This window comes from Theropithecus gelada, chromosome 16 (assembly GCF_003255815.1).
Source record: "Theropithecus gelada isolate Dixy chromosome 16, Tgel_1.0, whole genome shotgun sequence".
NCBI classification, from domain to species: domain Eukaryota; kingdom Metazoa; phylum Chordata; class Mammalia; order Primates; family Cercopithecidae; genus Theropithecus; species Theropithecus gelada.
Genome location: NC_037684.1, coordinates 74330228 through 74352694, shown reverse-complemented (window position 1 = coordinate 74352694; position 22467 = coordinate 74330228). Strand labels below are relative to the sequence as shown.

General features: G+C 59.1%; 2 protein-coding genes across 5 annotated transcripts in view; one reads left to right on the top strand and one right to left on the bottom strand.

The window, feature by feature from the left end:
• SLC5A10 (solute carrier family 5 member 10) overlaps positions 1 to 22467 on the top strand; it is a 73325-nt gene that overhangs the window by 14546 nt on the left and 36312 nt on the right. For 3 of the 4 annotated variants that reach the window (XM_025363281.1, XM_025363279.1, XM_025363278.1), the window contains exons 6-9: positions 5441 to 5546; positions 5731 to 5811; positions 7405 to 7610; positions 12120 to 12255. In XM_025363281.1, the coding sequence (XP_025219066.1) occupies positions 5441 to 5546; positions 5731 to 5811; positions 7405 to 7610; positions 12120 to 12255 (529 nt within the window). The remainder of the gene's footprint in view (positions 1 to 5440; positions 5547 to 5730; positions 5812 to 7404; positions 7611 to 12119; positions 12256 to 22467) is intronic. The other variant, XM_025363280.1, reaches the window with a different exon arrangement.
• FAM83G (family with sequence similarity 83 member G) overlaps positions 5168 to 22467 on the bottom strand; it is a 35256-nt gene continuing 17956 nt past the window's right edge. The window contains exons 4-6 of the mRNA XM_025363277.1: positions 14819 to 14943; positions 12850 to 14116; positions 5168 to 8140 (exon numbers count right to left, since the gene is read on the bottom strand). Coding sequence (XP_025219062.1) covers positions 7751 to 8140; positions 12850 to 14116; positions 14819 to 14943 — 1782 coding nt within the window. The 3' untranslated portion in view covers positions 5168 to 7750. The remainder of the gene's footprint in view (positions 8141 to 12849; positions 14117 to 14818; positions 14944 to 22467) is intronic.

The window sequence follows — 22467 nt, the reverse complement described above, 5'->3', positions numbered from 1 at the left end:
CCCCTCCCTCGCCTGTTGCCCCCACCCACTCCAGCCACACTGGCCTCTGCGCTTCCATGGACACACCAGGCATGTTCCTACCTCGAGGCCTTTGCATTTGCTGTGGTCTCTGCCTGGAACCTTCTACCTGGATATCCACGTGGCTCCCTCATGTCCCTCAAGTTTTTGCATTCTCTCCATCTTCACCCCCGTCCCCGCGGGCCAGCCCCCTACCTCGCTCTACCCCCATGGGCTGGGAATGCCTGCTGGCTGTGTGCTCTGTTGGTTCCCTTGCTCACTGGAGCATCCCCAGGGTGGCCCGCATGCCTCGTGGGTCTAGGTGAGAGAATCTATGCCAGGGGTCAGCTCGTTTTTTCTGCAAAGGGCCAGAGAGGAAATATTTTCAGCTTTACAGACCACATGGTCTCTGTCCTCACTCCTCAACTCTGCCCCTGGGGCCTGAAAGTGCCTGCAGACAATACTGCAAGGCATGACTGGGCCTGGCCTGCGGGTTCTGGGCTGCCACTCCCTGCCCTATGGAAAGCGCCTACTTACTGTACACCTACTGTGTGCCAGGCCCCGGGTGAGCCCCCCACAGCCATAGATGCTTTCTAGACATCTAGACAGAGGGGGTAAGGAAACAGACCAAGGAAATCATAAGAAATCATAAGAAATGGTAAAAGCGTGATAAAAGAAGTAAACAGGGTAGGGGGGTGGGGCAGAAATGGGGAGACAGGATCAGGGATTGGGCTCACTGGAGACAGCGCAGTCTGGGGTGGAAATGCCAGCCTTGCTGCAGCCTCAGGGAAAGAGCTTGGCAAGTCCAGGAGCGGGAAGCTGGTGGGGCTGGGGCTGCGTAGGGATATGGAGGGGCAGCGATGACCAAGAGCAGAGAGGCAGTGGGAACCACTCAGAGCCTCTGGGCAGGGCCTCTGCCGGGTGGGGGTGCACCTTACTCCTGGAATGGTAGAAATGCAGAACCTGGCCGGGCGCAGTGGCTCACACCTGTAATCCCAGCACTTTGGGAGGCCGAGCTGGGGGATCACCTGAGGTCAGGAGTTCGAGACCAGCCTGGCCAACATGGTGAAACCCTGTTTCTACTAAAAATACAAAAAGTTAGCCAGGCGTGGTGGCTCACACCTGTAATCCCAGCTACTAGGGAGGCTGAGGCAGGAGAATCTTTTGAACCCAGGAGGCGGAGGTTTTTTTTAAAACAAAAACAAAACAGAAATGCAGAGCCCCAGGTTTTCCTTGCACAAGCCAAGTGCAGGAGGGACCGGTGAGGAGCTGGCAAGGGGACTGGGCCTAGGATGGGGTCAGTAGAGGTTTTGGGGAGTGGGTGTGTGTTTTGGAGAGAGAATCCATAGTAGCGGCCTGTGGGTCACAGGCGGGGAGTGTGGCAAGGGGGAGCCCCGGAGGATGGTGACGGCCTCCATGGAAATGGGCAAGGCTCAGGGGTAGAGGACACCAAAAAGATTTGGGAGAAATGATAGTCAACTCCTAGTGTCAGTGCAGGGCTCAGCCCAGCTTCTCTGCTGTCCCACCAAGGATGGGAGATACAAATTCCATGTGGGGGCCGGGCACGGTGGCTCAAGCCTGTAATCCCAGCACTTTGGGAGGCCGAGACGGGCGGATCATGAGGTCAGGAGATCGAGACCATCCTGGCTAACATGGTGAAACCCCATCTCTACTAAAAATACAAAAAACTAGCCGGGCGAGGTGGCGGGCGCCTGTAGTCCCAGCTACTCGGGAGGCTGAGGCAGGAGAATGGTGTAAACTCGGGAGGCGGAGCTTGCAGTGAGCTGAGATCCGGCCACTGCGCTCCAGCAGGGGCGACAGAGCGAGACTCCGTCTCAAAAAAAAAAAAAAAAAAAGTTCCATGTGGGAAGGTAGCCGAGAGCGGGCAGGGCAGGGGCCCAGGACAGGGCAGCCGGAGCACCAGGGCCGGTCTCCAGCCTTCTTCGGCCTCAGACATGTCCTGGAGTGAACGGTTTCCATCGACTGGGAGATGGAGTGAGGCTCCTTCATGCACATGGGGAGCTTGGGGTTCTCAGCTGTGCAGAGCCCACCAGATCAGCCCCATCCTGCACCCCATGGCCCACACGTCCTCTCTCAGCCTTGCTCCCTCCCTGTGTACGGGGCTTCTGCCCTTGCAAGCCCCCAGTGATGGCTAGATGGTGCCAGGAGAGGAGTGGCCTTCTGCCAACAGCGTGCGCTCTCTGGGAGGGCCCCTGCCATGAGGTTCCTCCCCAGGACCTCGCAGGCCCCGGGGTCAGCCAGCAGGAAGGGCGCGTCCTTGGGCCCACCTCTTAGGACGGTGGGACTTTGACAAAGTCATTTCACTTCTCCATGCCCAGGTGCTCCCCACTGTGGAGTGGAAGGGATTATCACACCCACCTGGTAGGATGAGGGAGACCTGAAAGACATCAGGGTGGCCTGTGGCCCAGAGGCACATTTGTCACTTGTCAAAAGTGGCCAGTCAGCAGGGCATCCTGGGGAACAGCCAGGGCCGTGAAGAACCGGCAGGGTTTCTGGGTACAAGATGAAGGGAGGAGCTGTGGGGGTCCTGCGTGGGGAGGAAGGAGCAGGGAGGTGGACAGGACACTTTGTGCAGGGTGAGTGTGGGGCCACATCATAGGAGCAGGCGGGCGCTTCTGAACAGAGCTGGGAGTGGACCAGTAGCTCCAGCCCCATGGGTGGCGGCCTAGAGTGAGGTCCTGGTTTGACCTGTGCCCCAGGAGTGGCCCTTCCTCGGGATGCCGTTCCCGGGTGCAGTCTTGTTGATTTTGTTCTCAGTGTTTTGCCTCCATGGGCAAGTTCCTCTGCTCTTCGGGCCTTGACCTCCCCATCTGTGCCTTCTAGGAGCTGGAATAGACTCTGGGCCGGGCGCGGTGGCTCACGCCTGTAATCCCAACACTTTGGGAGGCCGAGGTGGGTGGATTAGCTGAGGTCAGGAGTTCGAGACCAGCCTGGCCAACATAGCAAAACCCCATCTCTACAAAAATACAAAATTAGCCAGGCGTGATGACGCACACCTGTAGTCCCAGCTACTCAGGAGGCTGAGGCAGGAGAATCGCTTGAATCTGGGAGGCAGAGGTTGCAGTGAGCCGAGATCGTGCCACTGCACTCCAGCCTAGGAGATAGAGCAAGACTCCGTCTCAAAAAAAAAAAAAAGGCTGCAGTTGCTCCTGGGTCACTGGGGAGGGAGGCACAGAGGAGAGTTGGCTATCTCAGATGGTCCCAGGGGCCATCCCGTGCCAAGGTGAGGGGGTGGAGGGGCTGCAGGGTGCCGGCAGGTATGGAGGGGCTGGGTGGCTGGCTATGTGTGCTCCACACCCACTTCCCCATGTCACAGATTAGGGGCACTGAGGTTCAGGGGGTAAAGTGGCCTGCTCAAAGCCATGCGGCTGGGACACAGCAGACCAGGGACACAGAGCCAGGGCTGTGTGGCTCTTGGCGTCTGTCAGGCTGAAGCTTGCCCGGGCCCATAGAGAAGAGTGCTCAGGCTGCAGGAGGGGTTGGATAGGGCTAGGTGTTGTCTGACTTCCTCACCCGGGGGCTGTCCGGGAGTTGCAGGCAACTGCACACCTACTGGGCCTCCAGCAGCAGCAGCAGCAAACCTTCACTGGATGCCACGTAGGGTCCAGTCTATAGGGGAGACAGCAGTGAAAGGCCCACCGCACACCCTTGCTCCTGCCGTTCCTGCACCTGCGGGACTTCTCTTCAGTCTTTGGGGCCTGCCACTGTGGAAGGAAGGACAGGAAGGAGGGAGGCAGGAGGGAGGGTGCATGAACAATAAACTCAAGGAGCAGAGGGGCTGGCATGGCTGTGTTTTGAACGATGAGAAGCAGAGGCTGGGATGTTCCAGGGCAGAGGGAATCTGGTGAGCCGGTGAGCAAAGACCTGGAGGCAGCTAAGTTCTGGGCATGGGATGAAGGGCTATGTCTGGCGTGGCTAGAGCCAGAGGCCAGGCACACAGACCCGGGTTCTGTCCAGAGGCAGCCAGGGTCCAGCGGGAGTCTGGAGCGGTGACTTTAGGACAGAAGCTTGCAGGCTGCTGTAGTGGGCCTTCTAGAAGCCTCCTGGTCCCTCTTGACCTTCCCTCTCCTGGCAACTCCAATCTCTGATACCTACTAGGGGTTGACTTTGGGGACGTCCTTTCCCTTGCTGGGGCCTCAGTTTCTCCTCTAGTCTGATGGGGCAACGGCTTGAAGAGTCCGTCCTGCTCTGATATTCAGCACCTCTACACTTCTCTGCTTGGGCTGGAGGCAGATCAAGCCCCCACCCCCCACCACACCTTCCCCTGAACCACCTGCCCTTCCTACACACACACGCACACACACACACAGAGAGAACCAAAGATAAGGACCAGAAGGGGCCGAGGTTCTACTGAAAGCCCCTGGCCAGTTTCCAAACTGGCTGGTCTCTCTAAGACAGGTTGAGAGGCGCCTGGAGGGAGAGGTACAGGAAGCACAGGCTTTGGAGCCAGATCCCATCCCGCCTGGGCCCTGTGTCCCTGGGACTGGGGGAGGCAGGGATCCCTGCCTGGGGGAGCTCAAAGGGGCCTGGGGCCTGCACTTCCTGAGCCTCGTGCAGATGTGTCCCCACACTAGGAAGCGCAGGTCTCCAGCCTTCTCAGGAAGCTCCTGGCCCCAGAGGCTGTGTGTTGGCTCATCTCGCATCTCCTGAGTCAAAGCAGAGCGGTAGATTTAGGAACTCGGGGTGGAGCAAGATGAAGCCTGTTACCAACCCATGTCCCAGACAACAGGGTGCTGCCCTCCCTCTCTCTGGGCCCCCACTGCCAGGTGGAGGGTGGGATTCTGGTCTGTGAGGCCCATGCCAGGCTGAGGTTGGTCTCCAGGCTAACACTCCTGCCTTTAGGAGGAGCAGTCCCAGGTTCTGCGAGGGCAGGGGCTATGTTCAGTCAGTGTGGAGACCAGCTTCAGCCTGAGACCCAGCCTCTGAGCCACTCCAGGCTTCAGTTCCAAACCCACCGGGGGGTGGGGGCAGGAAGCAAGGCTGACCCTCTGTTTCCTGGCCCGCCCAGCACACACTTTTCCTGAGGCCTACTGGTCTTCACGGACTCCTCACAAACTCCTCATCAAGGTCCCCCTGGGAACCGAGGGGACAGGGCTCCACCTTTTATCCCCTGGGGAAGGGGCCAGATTCAATAACAACGCTGCTTTCAGGAAGGGCATTGGCCACTTTGGACTTTATTAGTAACAGTAACGTCCCCTGACATCCACACAAGCTTGCAGCTTCTCCATGGCCAGTTCTTCCCCCAACCTCACAATGGCCCCCGTGATGCAGGCAGACAGGCGAGTGGGGGTCTCCCTTCCTCATCCACAGGCCACTGAGGCCCAGAGAGGGCCTTGCCTGGGGTCACCTAGGGAGTGGCTTGCTGGAGCCCTGGGTCTAACAGCGACTTCAGCCACCCACACAAGCCTCTCTCCCTCCGCAGCTGGACCTGTATGCGGGGGCTCTGTTTGTGCACATCTGCCTGGGCTGGAACTTCTACCTCTCCACCATCCTCACGCTTGGCATCACGGCCCTGTACACCATCGCAGGTATGGCGCCCACAGCAGGGAGATCCACCCAGGGGATGTGTAAAGGGGGCAGAAGGCCACCTCTCCCTACAGGCCCGAGGGAGCAGCCCAGGAAGTGGCCCCAGTAGGAGCCCCAGAAGTTCCTCCCTGTGTCCTTCCTCCCTGGGGCCAGTGCCCTCTCCAGCAACCTTGCTTCCACTGGCAGGGGGCCTGGCCGCTGTAATCTACACGGATGCCCTGCAGACGCTCATCATGGTGGTGGGGGCTGTCATCCTGACAATCAAAGGTGAGGACAAGGTCTGTGGCCATGGCGGGGCTATCCCCACAGCAAGCCCTGTGGAGTCTGGCACTGCCCGGCACTCTGCAGGACTCATGCTGTTGGGGTTCTGGGTAGCATCGCTGGGGGTGGGTGGGTTCAGGAGGTTGAGCCACTAGACAGTCAGCCCCACTGCTGGCCCCTCAGTGACTGCCCTGGCTGGTAGAGGCTGCCCAGCCTACTGCCCCGCTGTTACCAGCTCTGGCCCTGGCAAGGAGCTGACTCAGGGACTCAGGACCAGCCACACCCACATTGGCTCAGCGCTCGATGGTGAGGTGGGGCTGTAGGCGGGTGTGAAGGCACACAACCAGGAGACCACAAAACTGCCTGGGCGGCTCCTCCAATTGTTTAAAAGCATGTACAGAATCCCAAGAGGTGATGCCACCTCCTGCAGGACAAAGGCCAAGGAGGAAAGAAGAGAGCTTGGAGATATTGGCAATACTAGTCTGGAACAGACAGGAAGCTTACAGGGCTGCCCGGAGAGAGATAGAGCTCACTGTCCCTGGAAGTATGTAAGCAGAGCCAGGAGGACCCTGCAGAGAGTGAACACATGTCTAAAGACTCTTCCAGACTCAGACACTGGGACCCTGTGGTTGAGCAGTTTCTAACCCTTGAATGGCACTTGTTCATTTGCTCTGAGCCTCACAGGAACCCTTGGTCTGAATACAGAGCCTGGCCTGAGCTCCATGGAAACGGTGATGCTGGGGGACCAGCATCCAGGCAGCAGGCTGCCTCTTCCATGTCCCACTTGGAAAAGGCTAGGGAGTGGGGCCTGGGGTGGAAACTAGTTTCCTACATCCAGGCTTCTTCCTCTCAGACCAGGGGCTCTAGTGTCCCTAGGACCCACCTCATGAGAGGGATCCCAGCAGCCAGGCCCAGTCTGGAAGGGAGGGGAGTGACAGACACAGACGGGCCAGGGCTTGGCCATGCCAGGCCCTGACCCCGAGGTAGACAGGAACAGTGAGGCGTTCCGGACTGGAGAGGAAAAAGGCCCGGCTTGAGCCCGCCAGATGGGCTGTGCGGTCTTGATGGAGGCCCCATCCCTCTCTGGACCTCTGTCTCCCTCTTCTCTGTGCCTCAGGGGGTTGGGGCCACATCACCACCAGCCACTCTCAGCTCTGCTAAAATCACACCCTTCAGGTGATCAGGATGAACACTTTAGAAGCCTCAGGAAGGTCCTCAAATGTCAAGAAAAATTACTGTTGCTTCCTTGAATCGACAATCAGAAACCTGGCTGAGAACCTCTTGCCCAAGGCTGATGGGTGTCCAGAGGCCAACAGTGACTCCTGCCGGGCCAGCAGGACACTGGGATGCCCATGTGCAAAATGCTCACTTAATAGTATTATTTTAAATACAAATAAAATAGTCATTCAAATACACCTTTAAAAAAAAACAAAAAACCCCTCTACCCTCACACCTTTCCAAACAACGGGAAAGATGAGGTGGAAAAAAACTCTAGTTTGGTGCATCAGGAAGTTTCCTGTGAGATGAAGGTAGGGGGAGCCCGGGTAGTCAGGGCCCCCCAACCACCAAATTGTCCCTGTCCCACCCTGACCCCTCCAGCTTTCGACCAGATCGGCGGTTACGGGCAGCTGGAGGCAGCCTATGCCCGGGCCATTCCCTCCAGGACCATTGCCAACACCACCTGCCACCTGCCGCGTGCAGACGCCATGCACATGTTTCGAGACCCCCACACAGGGGACCTGCCGTGGACCGGGATGACCTTTGGCCTGACCATCATGGCCACCTGGTACTGGTGCACCGACCAGGTGAGTGCCAACGTCTCCCGCCCATCCCACCTTCCTGCCGTCCCAGCGGGCTCTGGTAGGCCCAGGTGGCCTATCTGCCCTCCGCATCATGAGTCTGGGCTGGGGCCTCCGAAGGTGTGGCTCCAGGCTGGGACAGGCTGCTAGGGGTCTTTGCGGTCCTGGGGGGCTTGAGCCCTCCGTTTAGAATCAGATGAGGCCCACTGGCTACCACCCGTCCTGGCCTTTAGGTGCTTCGACTGAGACAGTTTGGAGTATGGGATTCCGAAGGGACTTGAATGCTCCTCGGTGGCCTTGCCATCGGCCAAGGGGCGGGCATTTCGGGCCAGTCTTGGGCTGCCAGGATCTGGCAGCAGGCGGGATACCTGGCCTCCCTTGGCCTGCCAGCGGTGGGGGCCGGCCACGGCTGGGCCCGTGTTTCTGGTAGAGCTCTGGACGCCATCAACAGCAGAGCGGTACCTAGGGGGTCCTGGGAAGCCGTCTTTATCCTTAGTCCCTGAGGCAGGGGCCCTGTGATGATGAAACTGCTGGGCCTGGAAGAGAGAGAGCAGAGAGTGAGGCTGAGCGAGAAGGGCCAACCCCGCCCCAGCACAGGACCCTGCTCAGGCACACAGGAGCCAGCAGGCCCGGGTTCGCCTCCTGGCTCTGCCATTCACCAGCTAGTGGGCCTAGGCCAGTTGGTTTAATCACTCGATGCCTCAGTTCCCCTGTCTGTAATAGGAATAATCCTGCCCTTTGTGGGTGTAGCAAGGCAGCTTCCTCCCAGCTCACCCCCACCAGCCTCCTCTATTTCGACACAAGCCTGGACGTGGTTGGAAATGGGCTGAATGGGGTTGTCGAAAGCAATGCAGGAGTTTCTGTTGAGTGCAGGGGGTGACTCTGGCCCTGCCCCCAAGACCCTGTCACCAGCCCTCCAGGTGACCTCAGATGAACTGCTTCCCGTCTCTGGACAGAAGCAGATGGTGCCCTTGCTTTGCTTGTCCCAAAGGCCGTGGGCAGCTCCAGGGAGCATGTGTGTGGGAAAAGGTCTGGGAAGCAGTGGCCACAGACCCCACGACTGTCCATGCCTCTGGACCCAGCCCCACGGGTCCACCACAGGACAAGGCAGCCACAGCCAGCCTCTGTGGAATGAACGATGACAGCGCTCACACAAGCCTTTCCCATGGGGCCTCCCCTGGGAGTAGGCCTCGCCAGCTCCATTCATAGGACAGAGCACTGAGGCCAAAGACAGAGACGGATCTGAACCCAGAGTGGAGTGACTTTTCCGTGGTTCCCAGCTCTGCTCTTCCTCTCCCAAGCAGCACGGGCTCCATCAGAATCTGCCCAGAGACCCTCCCTGGGTTCCAACAGTAAGAACGGACCCCAGCTGGGAGCTATCAGAAGCTCTGGAAGGCTGGGCCTCAGTTTCCCCATCTGTAACACGTGGTCCTCAAGCAGGGCCCCTTGTACTCCGGCATGCTGTGCTCACAAGCTGCTCACATCCTCCATGCCTCATGGGAGGGCTCTCCAGGGAACACATGGGCTTACAGCAGGCATCTGCCCAGTTCTCCTGGGAGGGCTGAGGGCCAGCCCCAGTGGGCCAGGGGTTGGTGAAAGGTTGGCCGTGGAGGGCACAGTAGGCATGTGGTACCCTGCCAGGCTGAGCCCCTTTACAACTGCCACATCCCACCTCCTCCCAACGCAGCATGAGCCTGGCATGGCACGGGCGTCTCTGGGTGGAACATCAGTCAGGAGATTTTCCCGTCAAAGCCAAATGAATCTGCACACGTCCTGGCCTTGGGGTCAGGGTTGGGCGGGCCCCGCTACACAGATAAAGAGCCCGAGGCCCAGAGAGGATCACACAGGGAGGTGGAGGAGGGACACTGCTGACCCCAGGTGGTTCAGGGCACCAACCAGCATCGGGCTGTAGCCTGGCCTCTGCCCTATCTCCCTATCCTCCTCCCCTCGGGCTGGATCTGCCTGCTGGATGCGGGGCCTCGGTCCAGAAGCCCAGGCACTAGTCCTGCTTGAGGTTCCTGGTCTCTGCGTGGCTCTCACTGACACTGGGGACTTTTAGGGGCACCTAGGGGTCTGACTCCACTTTGCTGTGGGGCCAGGGTAGCCCTCGAAGACACCCACGGTCTAGTCAGAAGGGAGGCAGCAGTTCTGTGTGCCGAGACCATGGGGCGTTTTGCTTTTATTTATTTATTTTTTTTGAGATGGAGTCTTGCTCTGTTGCCCAGGCTGGAGTACAGTGGCACCATCTCGGCTCACTGCAACCTCCACCTCCTGGATTCAAGCAATTCTCCTGCCTCAGCCTCCCGAGTAGCTGGGATTACAGGCACGCACCACCATGCCCAGCTAATTTTTGTATTTTTAATAGAGACGGGGTTTCACCATGTTGGCAAGGCTGGTCTCGATCTCCTGACCTCGTGATTCACCCGCCTCAGCCTCCCAAAATGCTGGAATTACAGGCGTGAGCCACTGCGCCCAGCCAATTTTTGTATTTTTAGTAGAAACGGGGTTTCACCATGTTGGCCAGGCTGGTCTCGAACTCCTGACCTCAAGTAATCCACCCACCTTGGCCTCCCAAAGTGCTGGGATACAGGGGTGAGCCGTTCACTATCTTCTGGCTCATCCATGACAAATGGGTGGCATTTTTCTAACCAGAAACAAAACCAGTAACGAAGAGGCAGAGGGTCCAGTGGACAGAGCCCTGGTCTGGGCTCCCATCTGGGCTCTGCCCCTGCCCCTCCCTGGGCCTTGGTGTCCCTGTTTGTGAAACAGGGCGGTGCACAGACCAGAAGGCCTCCCAGGGTCCTGCCAGCTCTGTCACCTGCTGATGCTGCAGCTCCAGGCTGGGTGCCCTCCCTTAGTCAGCAGCAGCCGCCTCAGTCATAACAGCAGCCACAGCTTTCGTGGGCAGCGTGCTGACTCCAGTGGCCACACCCCAAAACTTACTCACTGAGAAAGGGAACTCACATTCAGCGGAGGCCCTTGAGGAGCCAGGGACAGGCTTGGCCGGCTACACTAGCAGCCTCACTTAAGTCGTTGCAACAACTCTCCTCATTTTGCAGACGAGGAGTCCAAGGTGAAATGGCCACTCAGGGAGTGTGAGCTTCCTCAGGGAAGGGGGTCTGGCTGGGACTGGACACGAGTGCTGGGAGGTGGGGGTGAGCAGTGGCCTGCTGACATCTGAGTAGGGGGGCCAGCCTTGCTATCTGACAGTCAGGGGTGGGGAAAGCCCCTGCCCTATTCAGGGGGACTGGCAGGCCTCACAGCTCATGGGAACTCTGAGCCTCAGCTTCTCCACCTGGGGTGACAGCACCTGTCCCAGGGCCAGCTGCCATAAGTACAGATGGAAATATAGAGGCAAATATCCCATCAATGGCAGAACGACATGCAGGGTCTTAGGGAAATGCTTCTCTCCCAAGCACCTAGACAGAACCACCATCTAACTCTCTCATTGTCCAGATGGGACAGCTGAGGCCCAGTCTGAGGCAAGGACTTCTCCCAAGTCACAGAAAGCTGGCAGAGAAGCAGGAAGGACAGCAGCTTGCCCCGCGTTCGGAGGCTGCAGCCCGCAGACACTCCTAGCCTCTGTAATTAATGTTTCCGTGACATCCACAGCTTAGGGGTAGATGCTGGGAGCTACCCGTTAAACTAGCAAGCTTGGAAAGTAAGTTAAAATCATGGAGGCTTCCTGCTGCTGAGTCGCAGGTGGTGACTTAAACTGTGGAACTGCAAAGGAAAAATGCTTACGTTTCAGAGTCATAGGTTGTACAGCTTTGGGAACATACTAAAAACCATGGGAGTGTACACTGTGACTGGGGGAATTATACGGTCTGTGAACACCTCAATAAAGCTGTTTAAAAAGTAACTCTTTTGAAGTAGAATCATAATATCAGTGCTGGGAGGGATCTCAGACATTATGGGTCCACATTACTGCTCCCTCCTCCCATTCTGCAAATCTGGAAAGGCCTGGTTAGGATTTGCCGAAGGCGCCCAGAAGGGCCGATGCCCTCAGGTAGCTTCTAGCCTCCCTCTGCTACTGAACTGCAAGCTTTCCAAACCCCAGGTCTTAAAGCGCCTGAACTCTGCCAGCCATGCAAATACAGTTGGTGCCAATGTCTGCTCCTGGCATCATGAACGTGCCAGCTGCTGTCATGAGGGTCCAGGAGATGAGGGTAGGGGTGTGTGTCCCCATACCACCCCACCCAGGGTCTCCTCCAGCCCTGACAATTGCCAGGGGTGGTGGGCTGGGCAGGATCCACACCTCCCCTATTGGCAGGTCAGGGGACCGAGTCCCTGGGAATGAGTGTACCTCGGCTCTCGCTGCTTGGCCTGCTGAAGCGAGCTCTCCTGGTTGGTTGCTGACAGTATTGGGGCTTTGAGTGTGGCTGTTCTGGGCGGGTCGGGGGCTAATGGGACATCATCGTGCCTCATGCCCACTCCCTGAGGCCCATCAAGGACCAATCCTGACATAAAGCGTCCCTCAGGCTTGGACTCACTCGTCTCGCACTCCACCCCCAGGTCATCGTGCAGCGGTCACTGTCAGCCCGGGACCTGAACCATGCCAAGGCGGGCTCCATCCTGGCCAGCTACCTCAAGATGCTTCCCATGGGCCTGATCATCATGCCGGGCATGATTAGCCGCGCACTGTTCCCAGGTAGGACGGGCTCCGGGCACTGAGCCCAGGCTGCAGGGCACCCAGGGTTCTGAGACCTTGTCCTGCAAAGGTCACCAGGAGGAGAGGCAAGGGATAGATGGGAACTGTTCCCCAACCTGGGGAGTGGGGAAGAGTGGTCCTCAGGGCCACAATCAAAGGGATTAACATGGATGTGGCTTGGTACAAGGTCTGGACAGGTATCACTTACTGCTGCGTGACCTCAAGGCTGTAAACGAATGTCCCTGTGCCCCGCCGTTTCCTCATCTGCAAACTAGGGACTGTGTCACCCACCTGGAAGGTGCCATCAAGATCCTCTAACTACAGGCATTGGAGACGTATGGGTGGGGAAACGTGCATTTCCTTAGGTTGCCTTTTCAGGACTCTGGGACCAAGAGTCCCCAGTATTAATGATGGCCTTCCATACGGCCCTGGATGGTTCCCACCCCTGCCTGTTCATCAGTTTCCCCATCTGTAACAAGGGAATTGAAGTCATCAAAGTCAGGGACACGGTAGCTCAGAAGACAGCAGCTCGGGCTCTTGGGTGGCTGGCAGGGAGGGACTCATGTCCCCTGGTGTGCAGGGACCCTGACTCACCTGTGCCTCTTTGTCTGGGGAGCGCTGGGCCTGCATCCTCCTCGACACATCTGCTTCTTCTCTCCCCCGACTCTGGGCCCACGGGGAGCCACCCTGGGGTCCAGCAAAGGTCCCTCGGGTTATATGGGGGGCACTCAGCTGCCGGCGCGGTGGTGGGATTGGCCCGTTGGCCACTTGCTCTGAGTGGCGCCTCCGGAGAGGGACTGAGTGCTCTCTCACCTCATAGTACTCCTCTGACACAGAGGAGGCCACTGAGGGCCGTCGGGGGCCAGGCCCACGGCTGGAGCTGCCTGAGTGGCTGTCCTGGTCACTGAGGGTTATGTAGTCGTCATCATCTTCTTCTTCCGCCCCATCCAGCCCATTGGGGAGCCCCACCCCGAGTCTGTCGGGGTCATCCTGGGTCACAGATAGCTGCCCCTGGAGTGGGGCGTGGCCTGGGCCTGCCATCCTGGGTAGCCTATGGTCTGTCCCATTCTGGGGAGCCTCCTCTTTGGGGAGCTCCAGGGCCCAGCCAGTACCACCGCTGTCCTGGGCTAGTACATCTGCCACAAGGACTGTCCGGGGCTTGGGCACAGGGGGCAGTGGCTCAGGGTCCCCCTGGGGGAGGCCATTCTCAGCTGGGACGCCGTCCTGGGGGGCACTGGGCTCTAGGGGAGGGCAAGGTTCTGGACGGGGCCTGCTGTCCTGGCTCTGCTTCCACAGCTGGTGCTGGGCGCTGGCCTGGGAGGTGTCACGGATCTTGATGCGGTTCATCTGGCTGGGCTGGGGGTTCCAGATGTTGGGGTCAATGATATTGATGTAGCCCAGGATGTCGCTGCCAGGCTCCGGGTCTGGCTCCACCCACGTGGGCAGGTACTCAAACATGTTGGCCCTCTCCAGGTGGAGCAGTCCTGGGTGGATGGGTGGCAGCAGCTCGGGGATGTCCCCTGGATGCTCGGCCAGCGCTGGGCCCTTCAGCCCCAGGGGCTTCTTGGCCTCCTGCTTCTCAGAGGAGATCTTGGCAATCTCATCGACGCTCTTGGCCTTGACCAGCGCATACTTGGGGTTGACGAGCTTCTTGGCCACAGAGCCCGCGGGCACCAGGGGGACCACAGAGGGCAGCACGATAGGCTCTGGCTCCGGCTCCTTCTCCATAGGGATGCCCTTGAGGCTCACACTGTGTGACATGAGGTACAGCTCCTGGAACTGCCGGTCGAACATCTCCACCACCTGGCCAGACAGCACGGAGATCACATTCCGGTCCGTCCGCGCGGCCGACCACGTGAAGCTGCAACAGAGGGAGGGGGCGCCGGTCAGGCACACAACCCTGCTTCCCCCAGCAGCCCCTGTGCACCCGCAGCTGCTGAGCCTCAGACTGTGGCCACAGGGCCCTGGGATCGAGAAGTGAATGGGGGCAGAGAGCAGGTGCATGCTGTGGGGTCAGACTGAGTCTGGGATGTCAAGCAAGTTGGTCGCACCAAGCCTATTCCCACCTCTGCAAATGGCACGGCACTGTGCTTCTCTCAGGCTGGTACAGGATTCACTAAGCAGCTCAGGAAGGCCCTGGACACCGTGGGGGGTGCTGCACGTGGTGGCCACTGCTGCCATGTGTCTATGCTGCCACCAACCCATGTAACCATGGGCAGTGCCCACCCCATGCCGCATGTGGTGGTGCCCACACAGCTGGTCCCATCCCTGAGGACAGCTCTCAGAGTGACCCCCATATGCTGTGGAGGCACAGCCTGGCCATACCCCACCTCCAGGCCGGTGACATCTCCAAGCTGGAACAACAGTGTCCTCAGACAAAGCCCTTCTCTGCCTGCCTCCAGAGACAGACAAGCAGGCAGGTGTGCTCCAGCCCTGCGCACACCTCAGCAGCCTTGGGATCAATGAACTGGAATAACCAGGGTGTCGTAAGTTAGCATTAAGGACAGAAGCCAGTTGGGAACCAGACTGGCTCCCACAACTTCCCTGAAAGCTGGAGAGTCACCTGTAGGAGCCGCACACTGCCCGGTCTCCATCCACAAACATGAACTTCTGGGCCAGGGCACCCTTGAACTTGGTTGCCGACCGCGTGAAGAACTCGGTTCCCCCACTGCTCCGCACTCTGAGATTCTGTGTTGGGAACCAAGAGACAGAATTACACGACTGCAGCCCTGACCACACAGGGCGAGGGGAGGACGGCAGCTGCCCAGGGCTCAGAGGGGACTTTGGGGTAGTCAGGAGGGGAAGGAAGAGGCTATAAGGACTGGAGGAAGGAGCTGGTATGTCTGGGACTGCAGGGCCCGGGGTAAGGAGGGAGTTGCTGAGCCGTGAAGCTGCAGAAGGGGCAGGCACTGGTACAAAACGGGGGGCGGGATTAGATGGTCTGAGCTTTGCCCCCAAAGGTGTCTGAAGAGCAGCATCAGGCAGGAAAAGGCTTGCACAGCCAGCCGGTTTGGGAAATGCTGCCATGGGTAGTGGATGCTATGGTGGGGTCCTGAGCGGGAGGGTGATGTGCACATGTTTTAGAAGTGTCTCGTGGATGGCTAGGGGGTGATGCAGCCAGAGGAGGGCAGGAAGGGGGCCTGCCCTTCGGAATCTGGCCCTTACACTCCAATAAGTCTGTGGCCCTCCAGGGTGCGTGGCCCTACCAGGCCGCTCCCCTGTGCTTCTCAACACCCCAGTCTCTGGAGGGCAGGACTCACAGCAAACCTTTCTCCTTCCCCATGGCCAGGACACCACCCAGCACCCAGGCCAGGTCCTGTACATGGTCAGAGATTCAATTCGGTGCCGGCTTACACGGTTTGGCCCAGGAGCAGACCAGGAAGGCCCTCAAGAGACTGTGGCAAAGGGAGATGCGACCCAAGGAGAAGAGGGTTCGTTGGGCATTAGGAGCACAGCGGGTCCCTCAACTGCCTCAGCTCCAAGGCCAGGTTGTCACCAGCCTTTTCCTGGACCCTGGCCACACAAGGGCCCTCTGTCCCAGTGTGGAGTCTCTGGAGCTGCCAAGGGTCTGTGTGTTGCAGGTTCCAGGTGCTGACTTCCCTTCCCCTGGTAGCAGGGCCTGCTGTGAGGGAGGAGCACATGGTAAAGGCTGGTGCTGGGCACGGCAGACCCCAGGAAGGGCAGGGCGAGCCTGGCTGAAACCCAGGTGTCGAGGATGGCCAAGGGCATCCCGCAGTAGAATCTCAGGTGTAAAGGGGATCTGGGGCTCATCTGGCCCGTGTCCAGGGCAGTTTTTAAGAAATGCTCCTGGGTGCCCTGAGGGTCTGACTCAGGAGACCTGCGGTCAGGCGGGGAATCTCAGTTTTAACACCAACTCCAGGGATTCCTGACTGGTCTGCCTGCATGCCTCCTGTGATGGGAGTCTCACTCCCTCCCGAGGGGCTCTGTGCCGGCTTCTGGCTCTCGGCTATGACATATTCTTAGTCAGGCTGAGCTGTGACTTACTGGTCTGTCCCCTCACCCACTCACTGGCCCCAGCTTATTCACCCCACTCATTCACGCAGTCATCAACCCCTGCCGAGGCCCCCAGCTGCAGACAGAGATGCCTGTGATGAGGATCCCCCCGGGAGGTGAAGGGGAGGCAGGAGGGTAAACAAAAACGAGCTGAATGCCCAGGATTGCAGAGGAGTAGCCCGAAGTGTGAAGGGCTGGCCGGGAGGCTCCCAGGAAAGGACGACATGGGTCACAGGGGGAGGTGGGGAAGCATTCCAGGGAAGGGACTCAAAGGCCAGGATGAGAGGCCTTTATACAAGAGCACCTCAGGGGAGGACGGGTGGGTGACGGAGCCTGCAGAGCGAGCAGGGACGGGCTTCCTGGTAAAAGACCCTGCACCTTCTTAAGGGCCTGAGCTTGGCCCTGGGGCCAACAGGGAGCCATGGGAGGATTTAGAGCAAAAGCCATGGGGCTGGGTGTGCATCTCAGGAGCAGTTCTGGCATCAGGGAGTGGGTGTGTGAAGCGAATGCTATGGGAGAGGAGCGGAGCCTGAGAGAGCAGAGCCGCCCGCCATGCCATCCAGCCTCCTGCCCCGCCAGTCCTTTCCGTGTCCCAGACCCCTGCGGCTGGGGTGGCCCCAGGCCAGCAACCACAGAGGTGGGCAGGTGTGGGCCGTGGGTGAGTCCCTGTCTGATGCCCACCCGTGGGATAAACGATCACCTTGTCATAGGGCCCAGTGCAGAAGGCAGATAAGCTCTGCTCTGGGCCGCCCTCACCGGCCGCCCCCCCGCCCTGCACGCTGCAGGTCTGCACACAGCCAGCTCAGCAGGAAGCTGGCCATGGCCCAGGACAATTAGCACTCGTGACTTTGTACCCAACACGGAGCACGCTCGGGGTTGAGAAGTCAGACAAAGATCCTGGAGGAGGTACAAGGCCTTCCCTGTCACTGAGCCCAACCAAGCCCAGCTCCATCGCCTCCTGCGGGCTCCTGGCCCACCCACAGGCCCCTCCTTAGCCTGGAAAATCGGCCACCAGCATCAGGACCCCTCTGGACAGTGTCTGTCCCCACCCATCCCAAACCTTGTCCTGATGAGGGCTCGGAAAGTCACCACTTCCATCTCAGAGTGACTCAGACTCCATGTGAGCCGCAGACCTTGGCTGGGCCGCTGACTCGCTGTGTGACTTGAAGCAAGTCTCGGGCCCTTGCTGGGCCTTAGTCTCCCTTAGCACACAGCAGGGCGGGCCTCCAACTCTTAGGCCCGTTCTACCTGGGGCTCAGCAGCAGGTGGGGGCCTGCAGCAGGGCCCCCCACCTCCTGCCTCGTGACCTGCTCCCCTGCTTGTGCCTGGATGGGCCCCACCCCACGGGGCCTGGCCTGGATGAGGTAACGTCTCAAGACTCTGGGCTCGCGTGTGCAGAGGTGGAGGATCCCACAAAGCCGTATTGTCTCTGAGCTCCTGGGACATCCCCAGCAGAGGACAGCAAATGGGTGGAGGGACGCCGGGGCTGACCCAAGAGGGGTGCCCTGGGCAAGTCTTTGGACCCTCTGGGACCTCAGTTTCCTCATACGTAAGAGAGGACGTCAAGGGCGAGTCAGGGCAGGAGAGGATGGCTGGGCGGTGCTTCATCTGCTCTCAGAGGGTGGCAAGGTGGGGACTCCAGGGCTGGGGCAAACTACAGCACCCTGCCCCCAATCCCCGCAGGCCTCTAGGCCACATGTGCTTAAAGGACTCGTGATCCAACTGTACCAAACCCGCTGGTGGGACGCAGAGAGGGCTGAGCCCAGGTGTCCCTGGAGCAGAGTGGGTCTAGGGTCTAGGCATTCCTGAGCTCCAGTCAAACAGGCTCCAGTCCTAGCACCAAACGGACGCCAGCCAAGGCCTCTCTTTCCACACCTCAGTTTTCTCATCTATGAAAGGGCCTACTCATCCGTGTGCTGCAAGGCTGCTGTGAGGACTGAATAGAGCCACAGTATAGGCGGGGCCCACCCAGGGGAAGTGTCTGGCTCCCAGTGGGTGCCCCATGAACTGGAAGTGGCACGGTGGGCTGTGGGGGACCAACACAGAGGACCACAAAATATTCAGGAAGGCACAGACTCCCCAGGGAGGCCAAGACTGTCAGCCATATGGGGTGGGTGGTTGGTGGGCTCAGGGAGGGGAAGTGACCTGCCCACTGTCTCCCAGTAGCCCTGGGCTGGGCCAGGACTGAGGACGGGGTTTCTTCATCACCCACCTCCTCAGGGCCCTGTCGGCATCTCCTGGCCCAGCAGAGGAGTGGGGAGGCCCAGAGACACATCCTGACCAGGTCTGAGCTGGGAACATTGAGGCCAGGCCAGGCCTAGTGTGAGGAATGCAAGAACAGAGCCCAGTATGGCGGCGGGAGCCTGGCTGCCTGAGGTGCTGGCCCCCAGCAGCCTCCGCTCTCCTCTACAGAGCCTGTCTCAGTCTCTGTGGAGGGTGGGGAAGGGCGGTCAACACTCACCCTGGCCTTCTCCAGGCTGTTGTGAAGTTGGGGTGGTGGGCCCTTTGTGAACTACATTTGGCCCAAAGTATGTGACGGCATGAAGGGGCAGGGCCAGCCTGGCTCCAAGGCCCTGGTCTGAGGAGCTCCTCTCTCCCCTAGGCCAGGGCTGCTCAGCCTCTGAGCAACTGATACATGTCCCCTTTTGTGTGGGACCTGTCCCCAGCAGTGTAGGATGCTTAACAACATCCTTGGCCACTCAATGCTAGTAGTACCCCTTAGGTGTGACGGTTAAAAATGCCAAATGTCCCTCGGCAGAGTGAATCCCCCCGTTCGAGAACCCCTGCCTTATACCCTGAATCCATCACAGACCCAGGCCCAAGTAGAGACAGCAAGACCCAGGCATCCCCGGGGACCAGGGGAGCCTGGGCAGCGTAAGGGCTGCGTCGGGCGTGTCCAGCATGCGGCCTGAGCGGCAGTGATCCTCACGTCCTCACCGCATGCCTTCCCATGGCCATCCAGCCGATGTTTCTTTGTTCACCAGAAATGGGAAACAGTCTGGCCTTTGCCCAGGGGCTGCTAGTTTTTCCAGTTTGGCTGTACGAAGCCAACTAGCTTTTCAGATGGCCCAGGCATCTCATGGCTCTTGTCTGTCCTAAGCTGGGAGCCTCAGGCCCAGCCTGTCTCCTGTTAGCCCGGGAGCATCCCCCCACACCCAGTATCACCCCCAAAAGCAGCCAAGTCATGCGGCCTGGTCCTGTGACCCTAGAGGGTGGCAGTGAAAGGTCTGGCCCTCTTCCCAAGGCCTGCTCCCCATTTGTCATTTGGGGTGATCATTTCTGTACTCCCACCTGGAAGGCCATCAGGGGCCGGCCAGGGCAACTGGCTGAGGTGCTCAGGAATGGCTGGGAGCCCCACACTTGGGGAGACGCTGGTGCACGCTGCTCCCACCTCACCTGGGGACCAGGAGTGGGCTCGGCCCAAGCAACAGGGCAGAGTTTTGGGAGTGTGTTGGTGTGGGCTCCAAGTTCAGGAGGATGGAGCCGAGTCAGGGTGAACCACGGCCAGACCCTGGCACAGAGGGAAAGAAAGCCGCTTAGCACTCAGACCAGAGCTGCGTCTCATGGCGGAGCCGTGCCTGTCCCCAGCCAAAGACAGGATGGGAAGGCAGCTCATGACTGAAGGCCCATCACACAAATGGCCTCCTTCACTCTTCACAGCAGCCCTGACAAATAAATGACCATATCCCCATTTTGCAGACAAGACAATGGAGGCCTAGAAAGATTCAGTGACTCTGCCCAAGGTTACCATGCAAGTGGCACAGCTGGGGCTCAGGACTGGCTCCTGCTATCACCCCCAAACTGGCACCTGACACCCCAAGGTCATAAGGATGACCCTACCAGAAAACCTGTACCCTGGGCCCGAAGGAGCTGGGGCAGGTTGGTGCAGAGCTGGGCAGGGGTGGCGGCAGCTGAGGGCAGGCCCAGGGATTATCGGCAAAGGAAGTGCTCCTGGGACAGGTCTGGGCCCAGCTAGCCCAAGGCGAGGGAGGTAGGTGGGGAAGGCAGGCCCTCCGACAGGGTGACACTAGACTGGGCTGGGCTCTCAGGGCCTCTGGCCACCCGCCCAGGGCTGTGGAAGGGCAAGCTCAGAGGCGAGAATGAGGAAGCCAGGGCACACTTTCCCATGGAGGCCTCTAGCTCCTGGATACGTCACCTTACAGACCCTGCCACCTTCCCTGGGGAAGCGAGACGGCCGAGCAGGGCAGGCTGGGCCAGGGACCTGCAGTGCCAGCTGCCCTCCCCTGCCTGGCTGGTCACAGCCAGTGGAAGGGCTGGGGGTGGGACAGGGCAGGCCTCATACCCAAGCCCCTGCCCCAGTCCAGGGCCTGGGGTTTAGAATGTATGGTTCTTGCCAGCAGCTGTATAACTTTCCTCAGCACACAGGGCACTTTACAACCACCATCTCCTTTCATTTCACCCTCACACAACCCCGTGAGGTATCACTACGGCCATGGGGCACTCGAGGCCCAAGAGGTAGAACCACACGCCCAGGTCCCACGGCAGGTCAGTGGCCAGTGAGCCGTGCGGGCAGCACCAGGGCAGGCTGCGCTGGCAGTTGGCTTTGATTTTATAACGGAAGCCAGTGATGACCTCCCCTGCCCATAGTGGGACGGCCATTCCTAGGTTTATTGATAGTTGAGCAGTTGGTGTGAATGAGTGGGGTGGGAGTCCTAGAAGATTGGTTGAGCCAATAAAAAGGATGAGAGAAATTAATATGAGGGATCAAGTTCATCCTTTGATGCTCTGCATTCTTATTTGCAGTTATTGTTTATTATTTGCTGCTTGAGTACCAGGGATCTGCATCCTCCTTATCAGAGCTGATTTCTCACTACTGGCTTTTAGGCGCCACCCCTAAATTGTTGGGAATGGCTTTGGGCAAGGCATGGCCTCCCTCGGACCTCAGTTTCCCCATCTGTGTTGTGGGAGCCTCATCTGAATGACCTCAAGGCCCCTTCAGTCCCAGGCACTCCAGGCCCCCCACCTGCCCCATTGCCTCCGACTTCCTGGAAACTCAGAACTCTGCAAGCAGAGGAGCACCCAGGGCTTCTCCGCTGAGAAGGGGCCTGGGGGCACTGGGTGGAAGGCGAGGTCTCTGGAGCAGCTGGTCCCAGGTTAGGGTCCCTGCTCCAAACCGATAGGCTTGCTCCCTGCCTGCGTCTGCACACTGGGGGAAGAGTAAAGCACTCGCTGGGCCTGGGGCAGGGGCACGGTGCTGGTGGGGCCCCACTGGGGTCTCTTCCTGGGCATCGGGCAGGGCCAGGCCTTCTGCAGTCAGGTTTCCAAAGTGGCCTTTCCACACTGTGGCTCTCTCCGGCATGAGCTGTCTGCCACCGGAATCGATTCCCTGCGCTAATTACGCGGCGGGGAGTGAGGTGGGCGTGGGGCTTGGGGCCAACCCACCAGGGACACCACATTAAAAATGTCCCAAGAGCTAGAGACTCACCACGGAGTGCTCACAACCACTTGAAAGGACTCAGCCGGAGGCGTTGGGGTTGGAGAGCGGGGGTGGGCGCGCTTGACAAATGCTGACAAATTACAGTCGTGGAGCCCGGCCCCTTGTTAACCAGACTGGTGGTGCCCCTTCTCCTAGGACCACAAGCCTGAAACCTGCAGAATTCTGACCTGTCAGATGCTGGTGCTGAGCCCAAGGGTCTGGTGCTGGCCCCTACCCCACTATCTTTAACTTACTAGCAGTGACACGGGGTATGTGGCTCTATTCCCTCATCTGCAAAATGGGAACAACCCCCTATCCCACTAGGATGTTGTGAGGATTAAATTAACCAACGCAAAGTGCCTGTGACAGGGCCTGGCGCACGGTCGCGGTGGCTCAAGCCTGTAATCCCAGCACTTTGGGAGGCCGAGACGGGCGGATCACAAGGTCAGGAGATCGAGACCATCCTGGCTAACACGGCGAAACCCCGTCTCTACTAAAAACACAAAAAATTAGCCGGGCGAGGTGGCGGCGCCTGTGGTCCCAGCTACTCGGGAGGCTGAGGCAGGAGAATGGCGGGAACCCGGGAGGCGGAGCTTGCAGTGAGCTGAGATCTGGCCACTGCACTCCAGCCTGGGCGACAGAGCGAGACTCCGTCTCAAAAAAAAAAAAAAAAAAAAAAAAAAAAAGAAGTATTCACCGTCATCACGCACGCTGATCTGCTCTCAGGGAAGCGCTCTGCACACAGCAGGTGCCAAGCAATG